This window comes from Drosophila teissieri, chromosome X, assembly GCF_016746235.2.
Source record: "Drosophila teissieri strain GT53w chromosome X, Prin_Dtei_1.1, whole genome shotgun sequence".
Taxonomy (NCBI): Eukaryota; Metazoa; Arthropoda; class Insecta; order Diptera; family Drosophilidae; genus Drosophila; species Drosophila teissieri.
In genome coordinates, this window is record NC_053034.1 from 1,060,181 (window position 1) to 1,083,871 (window position 23,691).

Here is a 23,691-nt window from a genome sequence, read left to right on the forward strand (position 1 = left end):
CCTAATTAGCTGTTTTCAGTGTGCCCAGCTGTGGTCAAAATAATAGTGTGGCCTTGCTGCACTGTGCAGCACAGGAATTTGGCAGGGTGTCCACTAGGGTCGATCAAATGGAGCTTGGAAAACGCTTTTTCAAATACATATTTATAAAATTGAAGACTAAAACTTCTCACGACCGTACAACCCTTCAGCTACATTTTCAAAACATAACTAAAATTATACATTTCGTAATTACAATAAAATTTTATTCAATTTTCCAATCTCTAATGGCACTACAATTATTTCTTCCACAACTGTTCGGTGTCTTATATTTTGTGTGGTATAACTATGTTAGTTTTGTATAAAATGTTTGTGTGTCTTCCGCTGTGCCAACAACTTTGCTGAGTTGTTCCTTTCTCCTTTTTGCTTTTAGCTTTTCGCTTTTTGCTTTATTTTGTGTGTTTATCGTTTGTCTGTGTGTTTGGGTACTTGCAATTCGTTTAATGTATATAATGTATATATATTTGCATGTTATATAGTTGTATATAAAAAGAGCATTTCGTTTAATTTAACGCCTAATAAGGGTTTCCTCCTTTTAAATGCAGTTATTGACCTGAACATTGTTTGTGGTTGTTGTAGATTAATTTATATTCCTTATGCTTGCTCTATAATAAACATGTAGGTATTTTATGTATTTTTATGTGTAAATGTTCGCTTGTTTATTTTGTTATTTGTTATTTGCTTTGCTGAATTCTCTTTAAAATAGTTGAACAACTTGGTATGGCTTCTTTTCGATTTTATGTTTTATGTTATCCTTTTTTATATTGCTTGAGTTAAGAACTTTTCCTTTTTCCTATTCTTGTCGTCTTTTGCTTGTTTGTTAAATGTTAAATGTTAAACCTTTAAAGTATATTGTGTCTTCTTTTGTGAAATTTCTTTCTTTCTTTTTTGTGCAGTGTTGCTTCTGGTTTTTCATACTTTGTTTCCTTTCTTTTAGATTTCTGACGTCACAAAAATTTTACGTACGTGTCGCTGTGGTTGTTGTTGTTGTTGTTGGTTCTCGCAACGGATTCTCAAACAAAAAAAATCAGCATAAATCGCTTATACAAAAAAAGGTTAATAAATTAAAAAAACACACACACTCCATTTAAAAATTAAGAGTTCCTCAAACAGCGAAAAAGCGAGACAGAGACGGACTTGGATTCTCGGGAGCACCTAGTCATCTTTCGCCGACTGTGTCTGCGCTTTGCCACCCTTTTTGGATAATATTTTTTGGGGTCGAGGCTTACGAACTGTCGTAAATAAATAGGTTTGCGCTTAGAACTAAATTTCACTTAACTTAGGCTTTAAAATATACACGTATGAATAGTGGTCACAAAAAAGTATTCGTTACGGTTAATCGTAGTTTTCTACTATTTATATAACAATAGGCAACAACACAGGGCAGAGAACTTTTGTAGGTTGGATGTACTTGGCTGTATGCACAGCAGCGGTCAAGGCAATAGCGTCACAGGCCTGAAGAGCTGCATGGCTCATAATTGGAAGCAATTATCGTTAGAAATGGGTTTTTTAAATATTGCTTGTGATAAATGGCATTTAAGGAATGCCATATGCTTTAGAACAGTTTGCAATTCACGAAAATGAAGTGAGTGAAGTGATGCGCTTTGTTTCGACCGCTACCTTCGACACTGCAGCCCCTTCAAGCAGCTTTTACAACTTGAATCAATCAGAAGAGGTCGGTTTTTACAATACAATCTGGGTGTATATATATTTTGATATATATGCATGTGTGTGTGTGGGTCGTTTTCGCACGCAAGTGAAAGGGAGAGGACGCTGGTGGACATGGACGTGGACAGAGATAGACATAGACATAGGGTAAAGACGCGACTTAGGCTAAACATAAAAACAGGCTGGGATCTCCGGGTGGTGCCAATGCCAATGGTGGTCCAACAATGGTGCCGCTCCTTCTGCTCAACTTTTCTCAATGACGGGGGGTTCACCTTGTCGTAATCGCTGCAGAATCCGCCACGTTAGCTTTCCATTTACCCCTCAACGCGTCCGCCGCCTGGAGCTGCCGTTTCTGGTGTCCTGGCGCGGATTGGACAATTCTTATGACGTCTCTAAAAATCATACCTTAAAGGTCTTCTCGCGTCGCTCCCGCTGTTGCTGTTGTTGCTGCTGCTGCTGCTGTTGTTGCTGCTGCTGCTGCTGATCCCGCGAATGGTGATCCCGCTGGTGCTGGTGACCGCTGATCCGGTGACCAGTTCCATTGGCTGGCTGCAGCATGGAGCTCATGGAGCCGGCGCTGCAGAGCGCTGAGGAGTTGACCTCTTCGCAGGCATAGCTGGCAATGCGGTGATCGCTGCGCGACCGCTCGCGATCGTGGCTACGATGGTGATCCTGGCTGACAGCTGGTACTGCGGCGCCTCCGTTTCTTTTGCTAGGAGCCGCCTGCTGCTGCGATCTCCGGTTGCCCAGACGCTTCAGTTCGTAGTCCCTGGCATCGGCAACATCGAAAGTGGCTGCTCTCTGCTGACCCTGCTTGCCGTGCTTGGAACCAGAGCCAGTTCCAGCTGCTCCTCCACCCGTCGGGCCGCCAGTTCCTCCGACAACCGCATGCATTTCATAGGCCTGGGGGTAGAACTCATCGTACTCGTGCTCCTCGCACAGATTGGCATTGCAGGGTGCCGGCTGTTCCCGCTGTTCTAGGTTGCGCTCCCGCTCGCGCTGGCGATGCTTCTTGGGTGGCAGGGGGACAGGCGCCTGGTTCTGCGATTGCGTCTGGTTTTGGGTGTGAGTCTGAGTTTGTGTAGCCGCCGCCGCGTGCAGCGATGTGGATGAGGCGCCTCGGCGCACCACATCCACACCGCCGCCGCAGCAGGCGCACTCCTACAACTCCGTCACCGAGTACAGATCGCTCTGGTTGCTGATGGCGGCTCCTCCTCCAGTCACTCCCCCGCTGCCAGTGGCTACGCGTTCTCCCCGTTTCAGCGATCTGTAAAACAACGCCTGCTGTTGCTGCTGCTGCTGTTGCTCCAGCATTAGCTGCTGCTGCTGCTTGGCCGAGAAGTTGTTGTTGTGCTGCCTTTGATAAAAGGCCTGTTGCTGCTGCTGCTGCTGCTGTTGCTGATGGTAGCTGCTGTCGTAGGAGTGCTGCTTCTTCATGTTGCTGCTGGTTATCAGGTGGCCGGGATACTGTTGCTGTTGTTCAATGTAGCTGCGAGCGTTGTCCAGGGTCTCCGCCCTCCGCGGACGCTCGCGCTCCCGTTCGCGTTCTCGCTCCCTTTCGCGCTCCTGCTGCTGCTGCTGCTGTTGCTGTCTGAGGCTGGCTGACTTCGGCGGCAAGGTCTGCATGTGATTGGCATTGCTGCTGTCGATGGCTCCGCCGCGGTTGCTATTTTTGTGCCGGTTCTTGGGCGGCAGCGTTGGTGGCTGCTGCGGCGAGGAGATGGCAGCCGGCTGCAACTTCTGCGTTTGAGGACGCTGCAGCGAGCGGTACTGCCCCAAACTGGCGGCGCACAGCGGCTGAGCGGAGATCTTTGACTGTTGCTGATTGGTGGGAATCTCGGGCAGCGGTTGGTTCACAATGGATGCGGGATTCAGCGAGCGCTGCTGCGCACGCGGCGCGGCTGTGGGCAACACCTCGCTGCTCTCGATGCTGTAGACAGCCGAAGGGGGTAGTATGTGGGTGGTCGGTGGATGCAACTCTCTTTGCTGCTGTTGCTGCTGCTGCTGTTGTTGCTGCAGCTCCCGCTCCCGCTGCTGCTGGAGGGCGAGCAGCTGCTGTTGCTGCTGCTGCTGCAGGGCCAACAGTTGCTGCTGTTGCTGCTGCTCCTTGGCGTACGAGCTGCCCACGCCCGTGGTGCCGGGAATTTCCGTAAACGTATTGACTATCTTTGGTTTGGGTGGAGGCGGAGGCGCTGGTTGCGGCGGAGCAGGCGGCACCATCTGCTGCTGCTGCTGTTGTTGCTGCTGCTGCTGTTGCTGCTGTTGCTGGAGTTGCAGCTGTTGCTGCTGAAGCTGCTGCTGCAGTTGCTGCTGCTGTTGTTGCTGCTGCTGCTGCTGCAGCTGTTGCTGCTGCTGGAGGAGGAACTCCTGAGGAATGCAGTCCGGCTGCTGGCAATAATCCTTCGAAACGGTGGCTATCGACGGCGTCTTGGCGCTCCTCAAGTTCGGCGAATGGACAGCTGGGGCGGCGGCGGGCGAGGGCGTGGCATTGACGGCGGACACACCCTTGAGCGAGCCACCATAGCGACCCACGTGTCGCAGAGTGGCACACTTATTGGCACTGCCGGCGACGGACATGATATTAAGATTATTATTCTGACCCCTCACCGCCTTGGGACCAATGCTTATGTACTTGGGATCGAAGCGATTGAAGCTGTTGTTGGTCACATCCCTGGGATCGCGATCGTCCACCATGTCGCCGTCCAATCCGTTGCCCGTGGAGCGGCAAATGCCCGCGTTGGAGGTTTGCACGGAGAGCACCGACCGGATGGAGCTGCCCGTCGAGCGGGGCAGGGTGGCCGACGCAAAGATGTTCTTCAGCGTGCTCTGGCTTTGGTTCTGGTTCTGATTGATGAGGCTGCTCTGTTGCTGCTGCTGCTGGTGCTGCTGATGCTGCTGGAGCTGCAAGTTCTGCTGCTGCTGTGCTGTGTTGCTGCTACTGCCTGCATGGGAACTGCAGGCAAGCGAATCTCAGTAGAAGTCGTTGGACTCGAGCGTCTTACACTGCTTGCTGAGCGTCGCGTACTTTCCATTGTTGGGTCCCGGCAAATACGTCGCCGACTGCTGGTGATGCGATGGCAGGCGTCCCAGCGTGTGGTGTCCTGACCTGGAAGTCGAAGTGCTTGGGTTAGTGCTCGGCCAATTTCAGTTGAAGTAGGGGTGATTTAGTTGAATTCAGTTAGCCTTTCATCATGAGCGTTATGTTTGTCTACAACTGTTGGAATCTTTAGGCAACTCCTAAAATTGCAATCGAAAAATGACCGAAGGATTGTGCTCTAGTTAACAGAAAATCAGTTTCTAACTTTAAACACCTATGCGTGGTATTATTCAGACCAAACAAAAAAAAAACAGATTCCATTAGTACTTTTGATTGACATCTGCAGGGGTTAGTAAGGCGAGTATGTTGGTTTTAGGTCTTTTGTTACAGTGAAATCCCGCTTTGAGATCTGTATGTAGGTTGGGTCTGTGCTGGTTGTCTTTGTGTTTATTTGTAGTGCGAGTGCTGGTGTTCAATGTCGGTGTTCACATGCAGGTGCAGCACGACGAAAGGAGCAGCGAAACAGCTAATTAACCAGAAAAAGGCCAAACAATAAACAAAGGTAACTCAAGGGTAAAACTATAAGCAATCACGACTAACAAGGCGTCAACTAGAAGCGTAAATGTAAAAGGGATATGTAGTCGATCGTCTATTGATCGACAATGAGGAACCCGCTGCCCAGATTTAAACAATATACTTCCTGCTTACTGAAGCTTAGGAACTTTCTACGTTGACTGGGAATTGCAACACACATGGAATTAGAATCAAACTACTGAATCGTGGGCAGCGAGTTGCGAACGGGAAAAGGGCAAGGGACAAACGCATAAGGGAAAGGGAAAGGGAAACGGATTCGGTTCGGGTGTCGAGCGGTTGGGGAGTATCAACAAATCAAATGAAATCAAAGATCATGCCTTGTGCCATGCACCAAATCGTAGACAGGCGGCGGCGACGGCGATCGCTGGCCACTGCCGGCCACGCCCACCGCCGCTGCTACCGCCCCCGCCGCAGGGTTAGTTCTATGCTGTGTGCTGTTGTAGTGGTTGTTGCTGTGGCTGTAGTGGTTGCTGTACAGGTGGTTGTTGTGTTGTTGGTGGCTGTTGTGGTAACTGGTGGTGCCGTTGTTGTGGTTGTTGTAAGTAGCGGTGGATGAGGTGTGGCTTGATTGAGATGAAGGTGATGCCAACCCTTGTCTCAGGCCCGCCGATCCGTTGCGGTACGGCCCCACGCCATTGTGTCCATTGGCGCCGCCGACGCCTCCTCCAGCCCCTGCGCCGCCTCCAGATCCCGGCAAGGTACCCGAACCGCCGCCCAGGCCGGCCGACGACGCCTGCTGGTGGTGCAGCAGCGTCCTGTTGATCGTCCCCGTGCTGAGCGGTGCTGTGGGCGAGATGCTGGCGCTCGGCGCGTTCGAGGCGGGGAATAGTGGCGCTGTCTCCGATTTGTCCGCATCCAGCGTTGGCCTTTAAATGCAGAGACACACGTTTAAAATAAGCAGGCTAAGATCCCATTCGCAGACCATCATACCGCTTGGTCAGATAGATCCAGGCGTGGGAGTCGGCGTACACTAGGATCGTCAGCAGGAAGGAGGTCAGCAGACCAGCGACCATCATCAGACTGAGTCCCAGCAGCCCGCCGCCGCAAAGTCCGCGGAGTGCCTCCTCGTAGTGCATGTCGATCGCGCGGCGGTCCAAAGTGGCCGACAGCGTCGTCAGGTTGCGCAGTGCGATCTCCAGGTCGTTGTCCATGGCGTTCAGGGTGCGCTGGATGTCGATGTGTGGATATGTTTCCTGACTCATGCTGCAAAGTACGAATTGGTTAAACTTGCATTCCCAGTTGGGCGTCTTACATGCTTATGCATATATGTGCAAGCACTTAAGACTGCAATGTGGTTTCAAAGCACTCCAACCAAAAGATTTCACTCACCGCTGCATGTGCTCCACACTTTCCCTGGCCCGATCCACCAGATCCCGGGACTCATTCAGCCGCAGGATGAAGCGATTGCGCGGTGTGCCGCAGTTGAGAAAGTCGACATAGGGACTCCTCTGAGGATGGCAGACGCGGTAGGGATAGCAATTAGTACTCGTTTAGGCGTATTGCTGCATGTATCAGTACTCACCATGCCCACCTGACGGCACATGTAGTCGTGGGGTCGCATACAGAAGTCTCCGGCAGCCACGCTGGAGGCCAGATAAACGCCTGCCAGCAGCCAGCAGATGATGATGCAGAACAGGCCCGAGACGCTGAAGAAGATCAGGGTGCAGCGCGATCGCCTGGCCACGCCAATCACCAAAACGGTGCAGAGCAGCAGGAGCACAGTGAGGAAGGCCAGGGTGGCTGGCCAGCGAATCGATTCGTAGAACTCGCCGAGCTGAAAGAGAGATTGGTGGCTCAGTTAGTTCCAAGGCGTGTACGACTAGGAGGACGCCAGCTCACTCACCTGCAGCAGTCCCATGAGCGAGGTGTCGTTCTCGCTGCCCTTGGCCTTCATGAAGTAGTGAACCATGCTGTCCAGCGAGGCCACCGCCCGCGAGGTGTTCTCCGTGACCAGGCGCGACGTCTCGATGAGCAGCATCACCACCGTCTGGTTATACTGCGGCTTCTCCACCAGCTGCTCCACCTTGTGCCCCGCCATTCGCGTCTCCAGGTCGTGCTTGATGCTCTCCGTCTGAAAGTAGGCAAAGTAGGCAAAAGAGCCAGTTGTTAGTTGATTCTATTCCCATGTATATTATACTAATGTGCTTGTTTCATTTAAAATGTTGGCGAAATAATCAAGTACTTGCATTCCCGTTTTGCGCTGGCAACTCGAGCTCAGCCTCCAGAAAGGAAAAGCAGTTCAAAAGTTAATGACCAAATACTGGTGGATTTCTAGGCGAAGAAAGGCCCCCCCCACTTCGTCCTTTGCTCTCCCACATGTCCTTTGGCCCCTTCTCCCCCCTTAGCGCCCTTTTCCCCGTCTGGCACAAAGGACGCCAGAAGAAAAGGGAATAGTTGCCATCCATCGTAATACTTTGGCTTCCGCACTTGGCTGGGGGTTCGTTCGCTCGTTTTCCAGGTTTCGTGGAGATGGCTCCGCACACGCACGTCGCCAGCTGCAGCCACGCCCCCTCTGTGCGGAGTGCCTACCCGACCGCCCCAACCGCCCCGCCCGCCCCTTTCGACCACCTACGTCCTTTGTGCCGGGGATAATTAATAGCGTTTTACTCAAGAGGCGAGCAATGCCAGCCATCTGTTTGCCCCTCTTTTCTGGGAGAATCCCTGTTACGACGACGACGTCGTCTACCTTTGATGCTCCTGGCTGACTCACCTTCCTCCCCCGCCCCACTTCAACCGCCCAACCACCCAGCAACCCCAACCCTTAACCTTTTGGCTTATCGGCTCGTTTGCCCCGCCCTCTCGCTCTCCTTCCCCGTCTGAGTCTAGGTCTGTGTGTGTGTGCTGACAAAGTTTCTGAATGGCAAAGCAAAGGCGAAAGCAAGAGCAAATGCAAAAGCTTTGGCCAGGACAGGAGGACACTTCCTCTGGTTCGCTGGTCCCCCAGTCAGTCCCACGTGGCCACGTAACTGTCAGCACAGCAGCCAGCTTTTAGGTTGATTATAATGAACAAGAATGAGCCAAATGGGCGGCTGCTTCGAATGGAATAGGAATGGGAATGGGAATAGGAGTCGGAATAGGAATAGGAATAGGAAGAGGAATAGCAATGGGAATGGGAATAAGAATGGGAAAAGAAACAGGAACAGGAATGCGGCCTGAGTGCGAGGGGCGGGCGCAGAAGTTCATGGAGCCAGGCCATGTAGAACTTAGCCCAGTTAAAGACTCCACTTCAGACTTGCAGCTCATATAAAGGCAGCTCTGCTGAGAAACTATGGAAATGCTGCTGCAGTTTGCTGGCTAAACTTGCTATCTTAATTAGACAAAGACTCGCTTGTGACTCTAACATTAATGAACAACACTTACCTGTCGTTTCAGGGTGAGCACCAGGCCCTCCACGCTCTTCCCGGATCCGAAGGCCTGAAGGAGTCCATTGTGGAAGTCATCGTTGCCGTACAAGCCTGCAAATGGAGCACGAATCGAAGAGCGGACATCAGTCAAGGAGCCAGTCGATATACATATATAATATTAATATTGCAGAGATGCGGCAGTCGATTGGCAGCCAAGGCGGTCTGGCGAAACCATGCCAGAGATCAGGAAGGTATCAGAGAGCAGAGATCAGAGATCGGGGCAAGATCAGCGCGGGGCAGGTCAGTGATGTAACGCGAGCCGCGGCACAAATTTCGCCACTCTGATTCAATTAAGAGCTCTGTGCGCGGCTCTGCGGCTAATTAAATTATTATTTCATCGTTTGTGTCGCCGCCAGCGAAGCCACAGCCACAGCCACATCCAAATCCAAACATCCACTTCCAGCGCTGTCGGATGACGCATGCTCCTCCAGTTTTGGCTCCACTTCTTTGCGCTCCGCCACTTTGCATACGTGACTAGCCAGTGTGCTCCGCTCCATTGGCGATAAGTTGCGTTTTGGCTAATTGCCAATTGCCCACCGACAACCGACTGCCCACTACCCACTACCGACTACCAACTACCGACCACCGACTACCGCCAACACGCGATGCAACCGCAAAAGGGATGCATGCAAACGTGCCTTGGCAAATGCAACGGTTGAAAATGCGGCGGTTCAACGCCCTTTGGGGAACCAGGCGGTTCGGGGAACCAGGACTCACCTAATCCGATGGCAGCGCAGGTCATCAGCGTGATGATGACCAAGGAGCAGCTCTGGCAGCGCTGGGCGCTCGGCTTCCTCTGGCGGCGATCGCAGCATCTGGTCAACAGGTAGAGCAGCAGGCCCAGCAGAGAGCCGATCAGCAGGCCGGCGGGAATGGATGCCAGGATGACCAGACTCTGTAAAAGTGTAAGGAAAGTGCACAGATTAATCTTCAGCAGGTTCAGCAAGGAAATCACCAATCCTCCACCAGATTCGGCCATTCAATTCCAACACATACAATTCCGAGAGACAGCAGTGCACTGGAAATGGCGATTGCAGCGGAATTGTTTGTTCGGGTTCAATTAAAATTTATTTGATTGATATTGACATTGATTTCACGATTGCCGGCCCATGGAACGGAGTTGGGTTGAACTATTTGAATGTGAATGAATGTGAAGGTGAAATCGCAAGCGAGAGCATATAAATATTAAGATAGGGAGTGAACGAGTCTTTGTTCTCGCGATGATGTTTGAATGCTAACTATATGAACGATGCTCCAGAAAAGTTGACTATGGAATGAAGGTTGGTGAGCTTAACAAAGTCCTGTGCCATTTTTAATTAGAATGTATGAATGTATGCAAGCCAGGCGGCAGCAGACGGCTGTGTAACTGAAAATAAAAATCAGTTTCAGTGAACTCCACGTTCAAGGCTCTTTGCGCTGGACATTGGAGAAACTTTTAATTGAATAACTTGCAACTCGATGCCTTTTTTGTTGGCACTGCAATTTGTTGTTAGTTGGCTTCATGGTCGAGTGTCCTTTGCAAGGATAATTTCTTTTTTGCTCGGCTCCGTTACCGAAATTAAATTGAGTTGGCCAATGTAGAGACACACAAGATACAAGACACATAGCACATAGCACAAGACACAAGACACAGAACCTCAACCTGAACCTGAACCTTCCTTGCCCCATCTTCTGCCCACAAAAAATGCCTTGACTGGGCGGTAATTTCATTGCCTGTCATTAAAAGAGACGTTGTGTACTGTGTACTGTGTGTGTTCTGTGTACGGGCTTTAAGTTACCCGTCCAGGATATTGGATATTCAATTCGAATGAATGGCAAATGAGTCAGGCCACTTGAAACGTACATTCCAGGCGGTTTGAGCAGAGAGCAGAGTGTAGAGTCAAGTTGCAGTTTCACGATTCACGATTTCAGACTAAACTCAGTGGCTAAATGGCGATACGTTGGGGCGCCTCGAGTGACGCGTTGCTCATGAGGAGAATGTGAAAGACTCCATGAAGTTGACTTAAATGCGGAGTTCCTAGGGAAACAAAGCTCATCCTACTCCTACTGCATAATCAATGCCTTCTTATAGTTCGAGCATATTTGCAGCAATTCCCAGCTGTCAATCAGTTTTCAATTGGAATCGGAATTGGAATCGACACCGGACGCACCATCATCCACGTGCCACCATCAGCAACCCACTTCGACATGGAGAATCCTCGCAGGCGCAGTTTTCTCCTTTGCCTGCCTTTCCTGCGAGTCGTATTTATTATTTATTGCACTTGTGTCATGTAAATAATCATTAAAACTAGTTACAGTTGCCGCTGCCGCTGTCGTTGTCGTTGTTGTAGTCCCGTAGCCTCGGCACATTTACTTGTCCTCGCAGTTGAATGACCCTTGAGAAACGGACCACCCACCTCTTCCGCAGCACCTTTCTCTTTCAGTACACAGAGCGAAAAGGGGGCCAGCAAGGGAGTTGTTTGTCTTGGCAATTCACTTGCGCCGAGAATTATCTCGCCCAGCAAAACTATGTAAATATTGGTGTGTGAATCAATCGTGTCATGTACGAGTACGAGTATGTACACATGTACATATGTACATCATTCAGACTCTTTCCATTTTCCGGGCCGTGCAATCTGCGAAGTGAAGCGAACATTTTCCTTCGCTAACAAGCGGGAAACTACCCCCAGTACCAGCACCATTACCAGCCCCATTTCCCATGCCACCACCCCCATTTGCACCCTGTGCAAATGCGGCGCTAAAAATGGCAAAAATTACGCGCTGCCTTCGATGCTGCTCAAATTGAATTAAATCAGAGCAAATTGCCAGCACAAATAACCTTGAAGCTCTCCCAGTTGCCCCCCTCTGTAAGCCGCCCCTGGTATCTGGTAAATGGCAGCCCCCTCCCCCGCAGTCCACATCCTTCGTTTAATTGAGTATTTCCCTAGTACTCGTGAGTGTGAGTCTCCATGGGAAGTGTGAACACCGCCACGAAAGAGGTTTGCTACAAAAACTAGGGAAGAAGTGCGGGGTTCTCGATGAGGGGCTAATTGGAGACGATATCTCGACGGATTGCCATGTTTATTCACATGAATATCGGGAATAGCGGAATGCAAATATCGCCACAATTAACACGGCGATGAAAGATTCAATGCAAACAGCTTTTGAGCTCAAATCAGCGCCTTTGACAGATTTCCAAGTAGGAACCCAAACTTTCCACATCAACGGTTCCGCCAAAGTGGAGTACCAAGAATTTAAAAAGAATCAAACTCCTAGCTTTTTATGGGCGAAAATGTACATGCTTGTGCGATAAGAAACCAAGGTTTTCGAGAATGAATCACCTAAGGATATGATTCAGAAGTTACGATACAATGGTATGGCTCTTTGGTAACCATATCTCAAGTAGTTCGCATGGAAAGAAAAAGTGCGGTTTCTCGAAGTTCTCATTTCAAGCAACAAAGGCTTAGCAAGTTAGTAAACTATTTGCATTCCGAAATAAATGTATAAATCGCATGGTCTGAAAGTCTCTACAACTGATTTTGTGACTCGAGTAATGGAGTTATTTACACGGCACATAGCAGATCATCAGAAACACGTTGTGTCCATGAGAAAATCATCAGAAATCAATGAGAAAAGTATTTGTTGATCGAGTTTTCTCTTCGCGTGGGTGAGACTTGTTTTGGTTTTCCCCCCCTCCTCGTAGAATGTTTGGCGATGGAAAACCAGTTTTCCAAGCCCAACTTCAACCAACATCCTGCCCCTCCCCCCGTCGACGCCGCCAAGTAGCGGCCCTCGGAAAAGAGACAACAGTTATAATAAATGCATAAATACAAAGCGATAGCGTCGTTTCCGCTCTGTCACCGCGTTTCCCCACCACAGTTTCTACTTTCCGCATGCACCGCCCTTTTCCACTTTTCCACTTCTCCAATACCAGATGCAGATAAGGAAGGGCCATAGGGGCACACAAGCCCAGATTGCCGGAGGACCAGTCAAGGTTAGCCTGGTTCCAGCGATAAGTACGATGAAGTATTGCTCCCGCTGAAATCAATCATACTGCGAAACAATATCGTTCTTTTATGTTCGTAAGTAAATAAGAGTACTTAAATGTCTTTCCAGTGCGTCACAACAGGGAACCACCTATTCGACACCACTCGAACACATAAAACCCAGAACCCAGAACCCAGAACCAAGAACCAAGAACCAAGCAGAAATGGGAATCGGTTGAGGTTCAGTCTGTTGGTCTCACTTCCCCTCGGCAAACAAACACGAAGCCCATTGAATGAGACCCAGGAAAGAGTGTGGATTTGGAAGGGGAAGGGGAAGTGGAATCGTCGACGTGGCATAATTTCATATGCTAATGCAGCAGCGTTCCATGATGAATTTCAAATTTCAAATGTGCGGATCGCAGAGCCCCAGTGATGAACCCCAGATCGTAATGATCGGCTAAGTTCGAGCACATTAACGCGGATGAAATCTCGCTGGCAACTTGGGAAAGTCGCGTAGGAAAGTCGCGTGCTGACCCATTCATAGGGGGACTCAAGAAGCTGGCCTTGTATACAAGAAATACGAGTACGAGTACGAGATGCCCACGCAAATGGAGCAGAAGAAAGGGGCCCAGAGCATTCCCGAATCGAGAAGATTTCTCTGCTAATGCGGTTTAGGTGGGCGGATATATATATAGATAGCCAGATGATGGGGAGTGGATGTGAAAACAAGGGGAATGCTTCGCTTTTGAACTTGAACTTTGTTTACTCTAACGCAGAGTAAAATCCGTTTTATGCAGCAAACCAAATAAATGTGCATGAAATGGCGTCACTTTCCGATGTTCTGATGTCATCTGGGAAAGAAGCTTGGCACTACACACGGTAGTTCAACATGATCTTAGATCACAGCCCTATAGGAGTAGTGATATCACCAGAGAACGCTGGATGGCGTGGGTGTGGGTGGCTAATTTCAAATCAATGCCATACAGAAATCGAACTCGTTTCGACTTGGGTGGTCCCATCACATCAGCCCCTCGATGAATCTGTGGGTCAGCATCTCGAGCTTCTTCGATGGACAAACAAAGCCGAAAAGTCGGGCCGAAAGGCAAATAAACAGCGGAAATAAAGAGGAGCAGAGAAGAGAAGAGCAGAGCAGAGAGGAGCCACTGCAGTTTGGGGACAGCAGTTGTTCCGAGCCCTGTCACTTCATCCAAATCCCATCCAGATCCGAGTGCAGCAACTTTATGACGCGTCGTAAAAGGGGAATAAAGAAAACAAGCGAAAGATACAGATGCAAAACAATCTGTAAAGTGGGCACAGGCACGGGCACGGGCACACACATCTGGCTAATGTGAGGGCAGCTGTCTGTCAGTCAGCCAGCCCCAAAGTGGATGTAGGAATCGGAATCGAAATCGGAATGGAAATGGAAATCGCAGTCTGAAGCCGAATATGAATCTGAATCCGCTTTGGTTCCTGCTGCCTTGGTTGCTTTTGTTATTCGAACAGCAGGCGCACTTCTATCGGGAGGACGCAAAACGGAAAGGAATTGGGGATGCAGGAGTATCAGACAGACAGACAGACAGGCAGACAGATTGCAGTTGCCATAACCCGCAACGAAAGTTGGAGGCGTTGTGAAAGTGTTGACGCAGGCACAAAAGGTTGACAATCCGCCCGATACACGAGATATCTTCCAAATGCGTATGCACATATGGATATATGTACATATGCACGGAGCGGAGTACGTACAAGCAATCTGCATAAAATGCATGCCATATACGAGTACGTACAGAGCAATCTCTGAACTGATACACTAAGGCTGGCAAGATTAAGGAGGCCTGTGGCCTCTGAGTATTCTTTGTCATTTGCGAAATGGAAAAGCCACAGCGCTTTGGCTAAGCTTTTGCAAGTGTGATTATTGTGGCTGTGTGGATGGAATATGGAATATGGAAAAAGATAAAGCAATCCGGGCAATCGAATATTCTCCACTGCACTCCCCTTTCCATTGCAACCAACCATTGTTGGTTTTCCATTTTCAAGTCATAAGCATACGGATAATTGCTATAGGCTCAAGACAACGATTTTGCCGGGAAATTGTTTAGTTCCGTGCACTGTACACTCGCCTCCACACTCATCCACTCCAGGCCGCGTTTAATTTTAACCCAATCTATGCATTCATCTGCCGATGCGGGCACTCCGCCCCACCGCTCCCCTCCCGCCGAGTGGGCGCCCGCACTGCCATAAAATATACACCGCATAGACACATAAAGCGCTGGGGTTGTGCCCTGTCTGTTGTCGTCATCCACGTCCACGTCCGCAACCAGTTGAAGGTTGAACTGATCATCGCCATCGCCATAGTTATAATCTGCGCGATGAGTGGATTGACTGGGATTGGACGGGATGGGAGGCGGGATGGGTGGTGCGTGGATAAGGACGAGCCGCGATGCTGCTGAAGGACTCGCCGCCCTCGAGTGTTTATCGCATCCCAAAGTAGTCCAAAGTCCGAAGTGATGTAAGTCCTGCACACCCGCCCCTCATCCATTGCTGTGCTCGCTGGGGCTTAAGGCTACCGCCGGAACTGAAAGCCCTGCCCCACCAATTAGCCGTCCATTGCCGGCGCACACTGAAAGAAAAATGCGACAAAAGAAGCGTACACAGGAGTTTGGGAAGCCTGCAATCGGAAGCATATATATCTTTTCCCTTCTTGCGTACTAATTGCAACTGCTTTTCACTTCGATAATAGTTTAAATTAAGAAATATGTGTGCATCGGTTTTTTTTTTCAAGTATACGGATGACTTTTGCTGACGCGCGTAAAATTTACGCCCCAAGCCCGGACCTCCTCATCCATGCCCCACCTCCCAGCATAGCTGCTGCCTCCAGGGCAATCGTGGGGAGCTGTGGGGAGCGGGGGGAGCAGTAGTGCAGCCTGACCTACATACATCCACGTCCACAGTTACGTCCAACTGCAACAGCACAAATCCGAAAAAGAAAAACCGAAGCCATAGCTTTGCCAGCTGACCTGAATTTTCGCACGCACACGATTTTCGCGCTGGAAGCCGGCATTTCCCAGCATCGGGAAAACGGAATGGAGAATGGCGAATGAAGAAATCGGCTAATTTTAATCAAATTTTCACGCTGCGATTTTAGCAAGGACTCTTTTTTGGGTGGGGAGTAACCCGGGACAGGAGCTCGCAATTTGCATATGCTGATTGCGAAGCCGGCTAAAAGGGCGTCGTCCTGCCCCGCCCCCCCGTGGAAAGAGTACATAATGCGGCGAGGATACAAGGCAGATAAGGAGGAGTATAAGGAGGATGAGGATGAGGATGCTGACGATGATGAGGATGATGATGATGATCGGCGGCTGGTCTGGCGAAGAAACAAAGCAAGAATAGGAGGAATAACAGGGGGAAAAGGCCGAAAAGGAAGCCGGAAGTGTGCAGCTGCTGCTCGCCCCACCCCCTCCAGTTCCCTTCCAGCCGTTCCCTATCGTTCCCACACCACACCACACCACAATCTACACCCCCACCCTCACCCGCACCCCGCCCCCTTTCCATGGCCTGCGGCACATGGAGCGCACATGGCAGGAACGAATGGGAAGCGAAGCAAGCTAGAGTCGCTCTTTCACAACAGAAACCGAAACCAAAACCGAAAGAGGGACAGCAACAGCAAATCGGGTCTCTCTTTCTCTCTCTCCCTCGCACGGGAGCGGAAAATCGGAAGACTGCACTGCGGAACAACTGGCAATGGGCCGACTAGAGGCGGGGCAAAACGAGCAAGAGGAAGAGGACGAGCGATGGAAATTGAAATTTATCCACGCGTTTTCCTCGCCTTTGTATTCCACACTTTTGAGTCCTGCGCCCGTTGCCTCATGTCCTCATCCTCATCTGCGTCCTCATGTCCTCATGTCCTAGTCCCATGCAACTGCAAGCGGAACAAGCCCCGAGGGCAGGTAAAAACCAGGCGGAAAAGAGACAATTGCAAGGGGGAAAGCCCAGGGAGAGGCAACAAAGGGCACAACACACACGGCACACACACAACACACGCACCCACGCACCAAATTCCAAAATAGACACGGTATGGGACTCCGAATCTCGAGTGGGGCTGCTCGAGTTCCGCTTAAGTGGTACTTGCGATTGCGATTGGTGTCGGAAGCGCAGGAGGAGCCGCCTGCACTATCGAATCTCGGATGGGGGGCACTTGGCATTTGTTTACAACTGGGATTACCTTTGGAGTGGCGCTTGTGTTTATCAATTGGGCCCGAATAGCCAGCTGCATGCCCTATATCACTAATTTATTGCAATGTTCCCCGTCCCTCCCACCTATGACTCTCTTACCGCCGCTTAACCCAAATGGTTTTCCACTTTTCCACTTCTATGCCCAAAGTTACCGTTATCGGCAGAGTTTCCCCGCGGAAAAGCAGATATAGTCAGATGCAGAGTAACTTTCAAACGAAGGAAAGCGTCTTCGAAGGTTTGAATATGCGATTTGAGCTGGGCGTCGAAGCTGGGATCGAAATGGTGTCATCGAAGTGGGAAAGCGCGACAGTGGGCAACTGTGCCCGTGCCTTGGGAACTGCCACGGAAAGGGGGAAGAGGAAGGGGAAGGGGGGAACGGAGTGGACGGGTACTCACCTCGAGGTAAACATCGCTGTCCGGATTGAAGGTGTCGTTAACCCGACGGAATGTGTAATTCACGTGCGGAATCGAGTGCAGGATTTTGACGAGAATGCTCGGCTGTTCCATTTTTGTTGCTATATGGCTGTGTTGTTGTGCTTAGTTGCTGTTGTTGTTGTTGGTGTCGCTATTGCTAGTGCAGTTGCAGTTGTAGTCGTAGTTGCAGTTGCAGTTGCAGTTGTAGTGGTGCGGCTGCCTCGAAACACACACACATGTACACTCCACTCGCGTTGCCACAAAGGAATATAAATGCTCTCTCTTTAATTTGTTGCTGCTGCTGCTGGCGAAGCTGTTGTTTTTGTTGTTGCTGCTGTTGTTGTTGAGGGGGAGGTTTCTCTTGGTGGGAGTTTCTCTAAGTGTGGTATTGTGTCTGTCAGTGAGCGTGCGTGCGTGCGTGTGTGTGTGTGTGTGTGCGTCTGCCAGCGAAGGACGTCGCTGCCTCTGACGTCACAGAACGCCGCCGCCGCTGAGAAAGAGAGAGCCGCTGCAAGAGAGAACAAGGACCGTTAGCAAGAGCGTTTGCGAGAGCGTGTGTGCGGGGGAGAGTCCTGCCAAAAAAAAAACAAAAAAAACAGAAACAACAGAAACAACAACGCATGCTCTCACTCCCTTTCTCTCTTCGTTTTAAGCGCGTCCTGCCCGTTGCTCTAAATTTTCACTTTCACTTCTCACCCAAACAAAATATAGAAGAAAACTCGTCAAATCGAACAAAAAAAATTCACACACATGTAAACAGCGCTGCGATTTGCTGTCATTGGTTAAAAAAAAATGGTATGGTATACTACTAAGTAGTATGCTCACAAGTTGCGCGCTTTACATTCGGCACATTTGATTCAACCCGATTGCATTTGCCAGATTTTTCAAATTTTGGATTGGGTTTTCACTGTATGACACCGCGATCAGGGTTTTAGCTCGATTTTGTAGCCGTAAGTCGGGCGTTCAGGGCGTTGTTTCATTTACCGTTTCGTTTCAAGCCGCGACCCGTTTCGTTTCCGGTTCGTTCCGTTTCGCAACCTCCTCCCTGCTTTTCTACTCCTTCGCCAACTTTTGCCGTCTGAGGTGCTTAGGAAATATATCAGAACATCATCCTGATAATCGGGGCTTCCCCTGCCGCAATCCGGTTAGATCCAAGGGGTATATGTTATATGTTTCCAGCCCGGCGATTGCGGAAACCTCTGCTGTCGAGTTGAAAATTATTCGAGATTCGATTCCGACCCTGCGATGACAACCGTCGCGCGGTTCACAGTGCAATAACAAAGAGAGCTCAATTCGCGGTTGCTTAAATAGACTTTTCTGCCTGCGACTGCGAGAGAGCCGCCGCAAGAGAGAGTCCGCACAGAGAGAGTGAGAGTTGGGAGAGCACAGTTGCGCTAACTCAGCTATTTATCCGCCAAATGTTCAAGCGGTTTTATTCTAGATAATATGCAGGTCAACATTTCTAGGAGTATTACGGGGGTGGAGCTTCCGCAGGTCGTACTAAAATTATTACAACTATTTTAGCCATTTAATTAAACGGAACGTTGTTGGTAAATCCCTACAATTTGAGGTAAATTCGATTTGGTTTGAATTGAATTTAGATTTTTAACTGTAATCGGCCTGTTTCGCTCTCACACAAATTGTCATCACTAACAGAGGCAGCGACTTGCGCGCCGCTCAGTTTGCTCAGAGAGAAAAGAGTGGCTCACGGACAAGATGATGATTGCCTCTAGATACCCTGCACAAATAATTTAGAAGAACCATATGCAAGGGCAACCAGCGGTTATCATGAGATGTAATTACTTTACTCTGGAAGAAAGCAAAAATATTTTTGACATGTCAGCATTAGTGGCTACGGTATGCATACGCCCTTACTTCGGATGAAAGGGTATTCCCTCCTCTGGATAATGGGAATGGGAATTGAGAATGGAGTTGGGCAACCACTCTGGAAGAACGCGATAAAGAGGAGGCGCAAAGGGACAGTTGTAGAATAGATATGGGATATGGAGTCCAAGAAGTAAACAAGCAGCAGGAAAAGCTATCGATAACGATATCCAGCTCCAACTTCCAAAGTGCAATTGCAAGCGGGTTTTGGGGCTTTCAGCTCTTTCTGCTGATTTTTCAGTTTTAAATGTGTGCCAGTTGCCTTCCTCTTTTATGTTTTTTTCTGTGCTTCCATCAAAGTCAAGCAAAACGAGTTTGCCAGTGGAGTGGAGACAAACACAATGGCGACAGCAACTAACAAGAATAACCACTAAATGGGGGGTAGATGGTGGAGGGCGGTGAAGCATTAGATATTCAGCTCTATCCGCTATTAAAATGACACTTAGCAGTGTAACCTGTATGCTCATAAATACGTGTAAGTTGCTGGTCTTGACTGCTTCTTCCAAAGGCACTTTACTTTATTTTATATAATTCGAACCAAAGGCCACTGGAGACTTAAAAGATTCACTGAGGGGACGTTGCCTCTTTTTATCGGCGAGCTGGTATGACTATTACTATTAAACATTGGTTCAATAGCGGCGACTCGCGCTTGTTGTTGCTTCTCGGTTTCGGTCTCGGTCTCGGGTTTTTGTTGCATTAATGATAAAAGGCACACATGCACACACTACACGCTTATCAATACGCGCTCGTGGGTGGGGTGTAAATAAAAACTTCAAATGGTTGGGAATCGGAGAAGCTCCACTTATGAAAGAAGTACCAAACTTGAACTTGCTTTTTATTTAAAACGAAAAAAAAAATAAACAACATAACGGCATATAGAGAAAACACACTACACTCACACACACACGAAGAACGAGTGTTTCGACGGTTTTCGATCCTTTGCACGCCTTCAATTCACTTTAAAGCCCTCGCACAGCTCGAATCTTTAGTCCCCGATCCACCGCACAAATCGGGTTGGCTTTACATGTTCATTCGGACAAGAACTTCTGAGCCTAAAACACGAAAAACACGGGGAAAAAACGCAGTTTTTCTAGAGCTGGAAATAAAATCGATGCGTATCGAAAACTATCGGTGCTGCCGGAGAGTTGGCAAAAATCGAATGTTTCCCCTGCGCAGCTGCAGCCCTGGTTCGTTTATCGGCTAAATGCTTAGCCTATGCTCAAACCCGAATACACGGTGCAAAACTTTAAACAGCAAAAATTAATTTTCCCAACAGATGGCTGCTTAGTAGACTATCAAAAAGCATAGACTTTAATAAAAATAATATAAATAATGATATAATACAATTAAAGACCTTATGGAATAAGGTGTATAATTTATCTGCTCTTGAAAAACCTGGCAGTGCGCGCTTGAACTGCTCCAAAGCCGCCATTCGCCGAGTTCGACTCCACAATGTGGCGGGAAATCCATTTCGGCAGTTTGCCGCGTATCTTGGGATCCGCAAACCGTTTGTCCAGCAAATACACGCAGGCGTAGTCCTTGATGTGGCGGACTGCCCGTCCTATACACTGGTTGACCGCCTTCAAGCAGAGATTATCGTAGTATTCGTTGCCCGCACCGGGTCCCAGTTTCTCATCCAGGTGCTGCATTCGCTGCCGCAGCTCCGGCGACTGGCGGTTGGAGTACGGCAGACCCACTACGAGCACTGCCCTGCCAAGATCGTCGGCGAAGTTCAGGCCCTCGGAGAGCTTTCCCCCCACGACACTCAAGAGCAGGGCTCCTCCCGAAGCGGGTTTCTTGATAGCCAGCGCATAGTTGTCCAAGAGCTGCTCGGCCGATCCGGAGACTTCACGAAACACGCTTTTCCTGCTCCGAATCGTCTCGAGGGTTCCGGACTGCTCCAGGTACTTGTAGACCTTGTCCAAATACTCGTAGGACGGCAGGAAGCAAACCACTCCACCCGGCACCACATGGCACAGATTTCGAAGAAGCATTGAGAGCTCCTGGAGCTGCAGTGCAGAGCCATCAATTAGGGAGGAAATATGGAAGACATAGCAAAGGGACCCACCATTTCGGCACTAGCTCTATGCGCAAACTGGAAGGACAGTGGAGCACCGCTTGGGCCATTGGATATCACGAAGGGCAAGACCGCATCATCCTCAACTACGTGGTTGTAGAAACGCTCGACCAATCGGTCCTGGCAGCTGGTGAACAGCTGCTCCTTCAGCTCCTGGGTGGGCTGCATGGTTCCACCAGCAATTACAATCTACAGAGCATAGCAATATGATTAAAAGGTACACTACATTGACTTGGTTGGCTCACCGCTCTGGCTTCTGCGACGATGTCGGCGAATTGCTCGGCAGGATCGAGCAGTATGTACTTCAAGGTTCCGCCCACAGGATCCAGTAAAATCCTGCCATCCTCAGCATTGCTGGTGAGGGTTTCCAGAAATGCCAGCAACGGTCTTATAGGCGAGGGAGTTACTTCCTGGACCGGCTTCTTTGGTGGCTTCTGCTGTTCCTGAAACTCCTCCGCTTTATCCTCGCTGTCGTCCGCTTTCCTCTTGGCCGGCTTGGGTTTCTCTTTCTGCTTTTGCTCGCTGGCCAATCTCTGGAGGATCAGACTCCTCGCCGTGGACACAGGTGGTTGATTCTCACTGGGTCGTGGTTCCCTCTCCATTCTGTCCGCATGTCCCTGTACTTTCCGCGCGAAACGAGAGCGGGCGCAAAAGTCCAGCAGCTCACACAGATCAATGTTGAAGAAGTCACCTTCGGCGGTTAGGTCATAGGTGCGCATCATGCTGCAGCTGTTGGCCTGGGTTTCCTTGCCGCGATCTAGAATTTTAAGCAATCGGCGAACTATGAAGATGATTTGGTTGATTTTTAGGAGATTCTTGGTGCTGAAACGTTTCTGGAAGTGCTCCTTATAGCCGGTGATCTGCACCTTGGCCCTCTCCAGCTGCTGGCGGTTGATTTCAGAGCCGTGCAGCTGGGCCACGCTGTCCAATAAGTTGTGAGCCTCGTCGACTATTACGATGGAGCCCTTGAGACTGATGCCCAGCTGGTTGCGGGCGGACTTCTGCAGCAGCAGTTGATACGGCAGCAGTACAAGTTGGGCGTGCTCTACAGCGGATCGCGAGGCGTAATACGAGCAGCCTCCGCAGGCAGCTCCCTCATTGGCCAGCTCCTCAATGTCCAACGGCTCACTCAGGGCCAAATCCCTGAGGGACTCCACCAGAGGAGCCGCCTTAAACGGGCATCTACTGTTGGCCTCTGCACTTAGCCGACTTTTCTTGCTGGGATTGGGGCGGGATTTCTTGGTAGCCATATCCAGGCATCGCTCGTTCATCAGGCCCACATGCTTCAGCCTGCGCACTTGGGGATTCCCGCACAATTGCTGTCGAGAGCCTAGGGAAATGCACCTCACCGACTGGCCATGCGGTGTTTTCCGCAGCTCCGCCACAATTTGTGCCAACTGCGAGTGGGTGCGGCTGCAAAAGAATATTTGCACAGGACGATAGCGGTCTTCGGCCGTTTCCTGTGGGCCATCTTCGGTTTCGTGATCTGAGTCCGAGTCGGAGCTCAACTCCGGGTCCTTCTCCTGTTCCCCGAGCTTGCCTGGCTGCGCCCTTCCTTGCTTCCTATGCTTTGTGGCCCCTTTCTTGATTTGCGCCAGCTGCTGCTCTTGCTTGTCCACCAGCTCCTGCAGGTGCTGCAGCCTGTGGAGTTCCTCCCGCTGTGCTCTGGACTTTCCCTGGCTCTCCAGCCAGTCGCTCGACTGCTCGCTCTCCTCCTTCAGTTTGGCCAACTCCTGCTCCACGCGGCGAATCCTTGCCAGCATTTCCGTGCGCACCAGCTCCTCGTGCCTGGCCAGCCAGGTGAGTGCGCCGCAGGTGAGCGTCAGGGACTTTCCCGTTCCCGTTGGACTCTCGAATATGCCCACCTGACCCCTCTCGAGCACCTGGAAGAGCTCCTGCATCAGCTGCTCCTGGATTGCGTACGGTGGATAGGGAAACCCAAACTCCTGGGCGGTGGGCGTGGCCAGCCGCTGGCTGGGCGTATACTGGGCCATTTGCAAGCTGTCTGATTCGATTATTTCACATTTCAGCGGCAAACGAGGCAGAAATGGTAAAATGCCAAGACAAAACGACGCGCCAAGAAGAGGAAGCACAAAAAACAGAACAATTAAGGGGAAAGCGCAAAAATGGGCTAACGCGTTGGCGACGCACTTTTGAGTAAGGGATGGCACTTTGTTGGCGGCGTAGAATACGATATTCAAATTTTAGCGCCATTACGCATAAAAACTTCTTTAGTAAATGCTTTATAACAAGTGGTATCATAGGCTGAACACATAATTACTATGACAGTATTTAAATGCTAAGCGCTTACTGAAAATCCCTAATAGACGTAAAACGATATATTTAAGGGCATATATCGATAGCGCCTGCGTTGGCACTAAA

General features: G+C 49.9%; 2 protein-coding genes across 2 annotated transcripts; both read right to left on the reverse strand.

Moving 5' to 3' along the window:
- Positions 1-220: 220 nt before the first annotated feature.
- LOC122625315 (neurogenic protein mastermind) lies at positions 221-18,610 on the reverse strand. Its single transcript, XM_043805413.1, is given in 10 exon segments — positions 221-4,810; positions 5,653-6,201; positions 6,266-6,538; positions 6,665-6,783; positions 6,858-7,109; positions 7,179-7,406; positions 8,696-8,790; positions 9,457-9,634; positions 17,331-17,856; positions 18,333-18,610. Coding segments are annotated over 9 exon segments (4,512 nt in total). The 5' UTR covers positions 17,442-17,856; positions 18,333-18,610; the 3' UTR covers positions 221-2,103.
- A 1,968-nt stretch (positions 18,611-20,578) lies between these two features.
- On the reverse strand, positions 20,579-23,415 carry LOC122623767 (ATP-dependent DNA helicase DDX11). Its single transcript, XM_043803090.1, has 3 exons — positions 21,555-23,415; positions 21,301-21,498; positions 20,579-21,241 (listed from the first exon to the last, which is right to left on the reverse strand). Exons 1-3 carry the CDS (start codon positions 23,301-23,303, stop codon positions 20,609-20,611), a joined length of 2,580 nt encoding a protein of 859 aa, XP_043659025.1. The 5' UTR covers positions 23,304-23,415; the 3' UTR covers positions 20,579-20,608.
- Between the last annotated feature and the right edge of the window lie 276 nt (positions 23,416-23,691).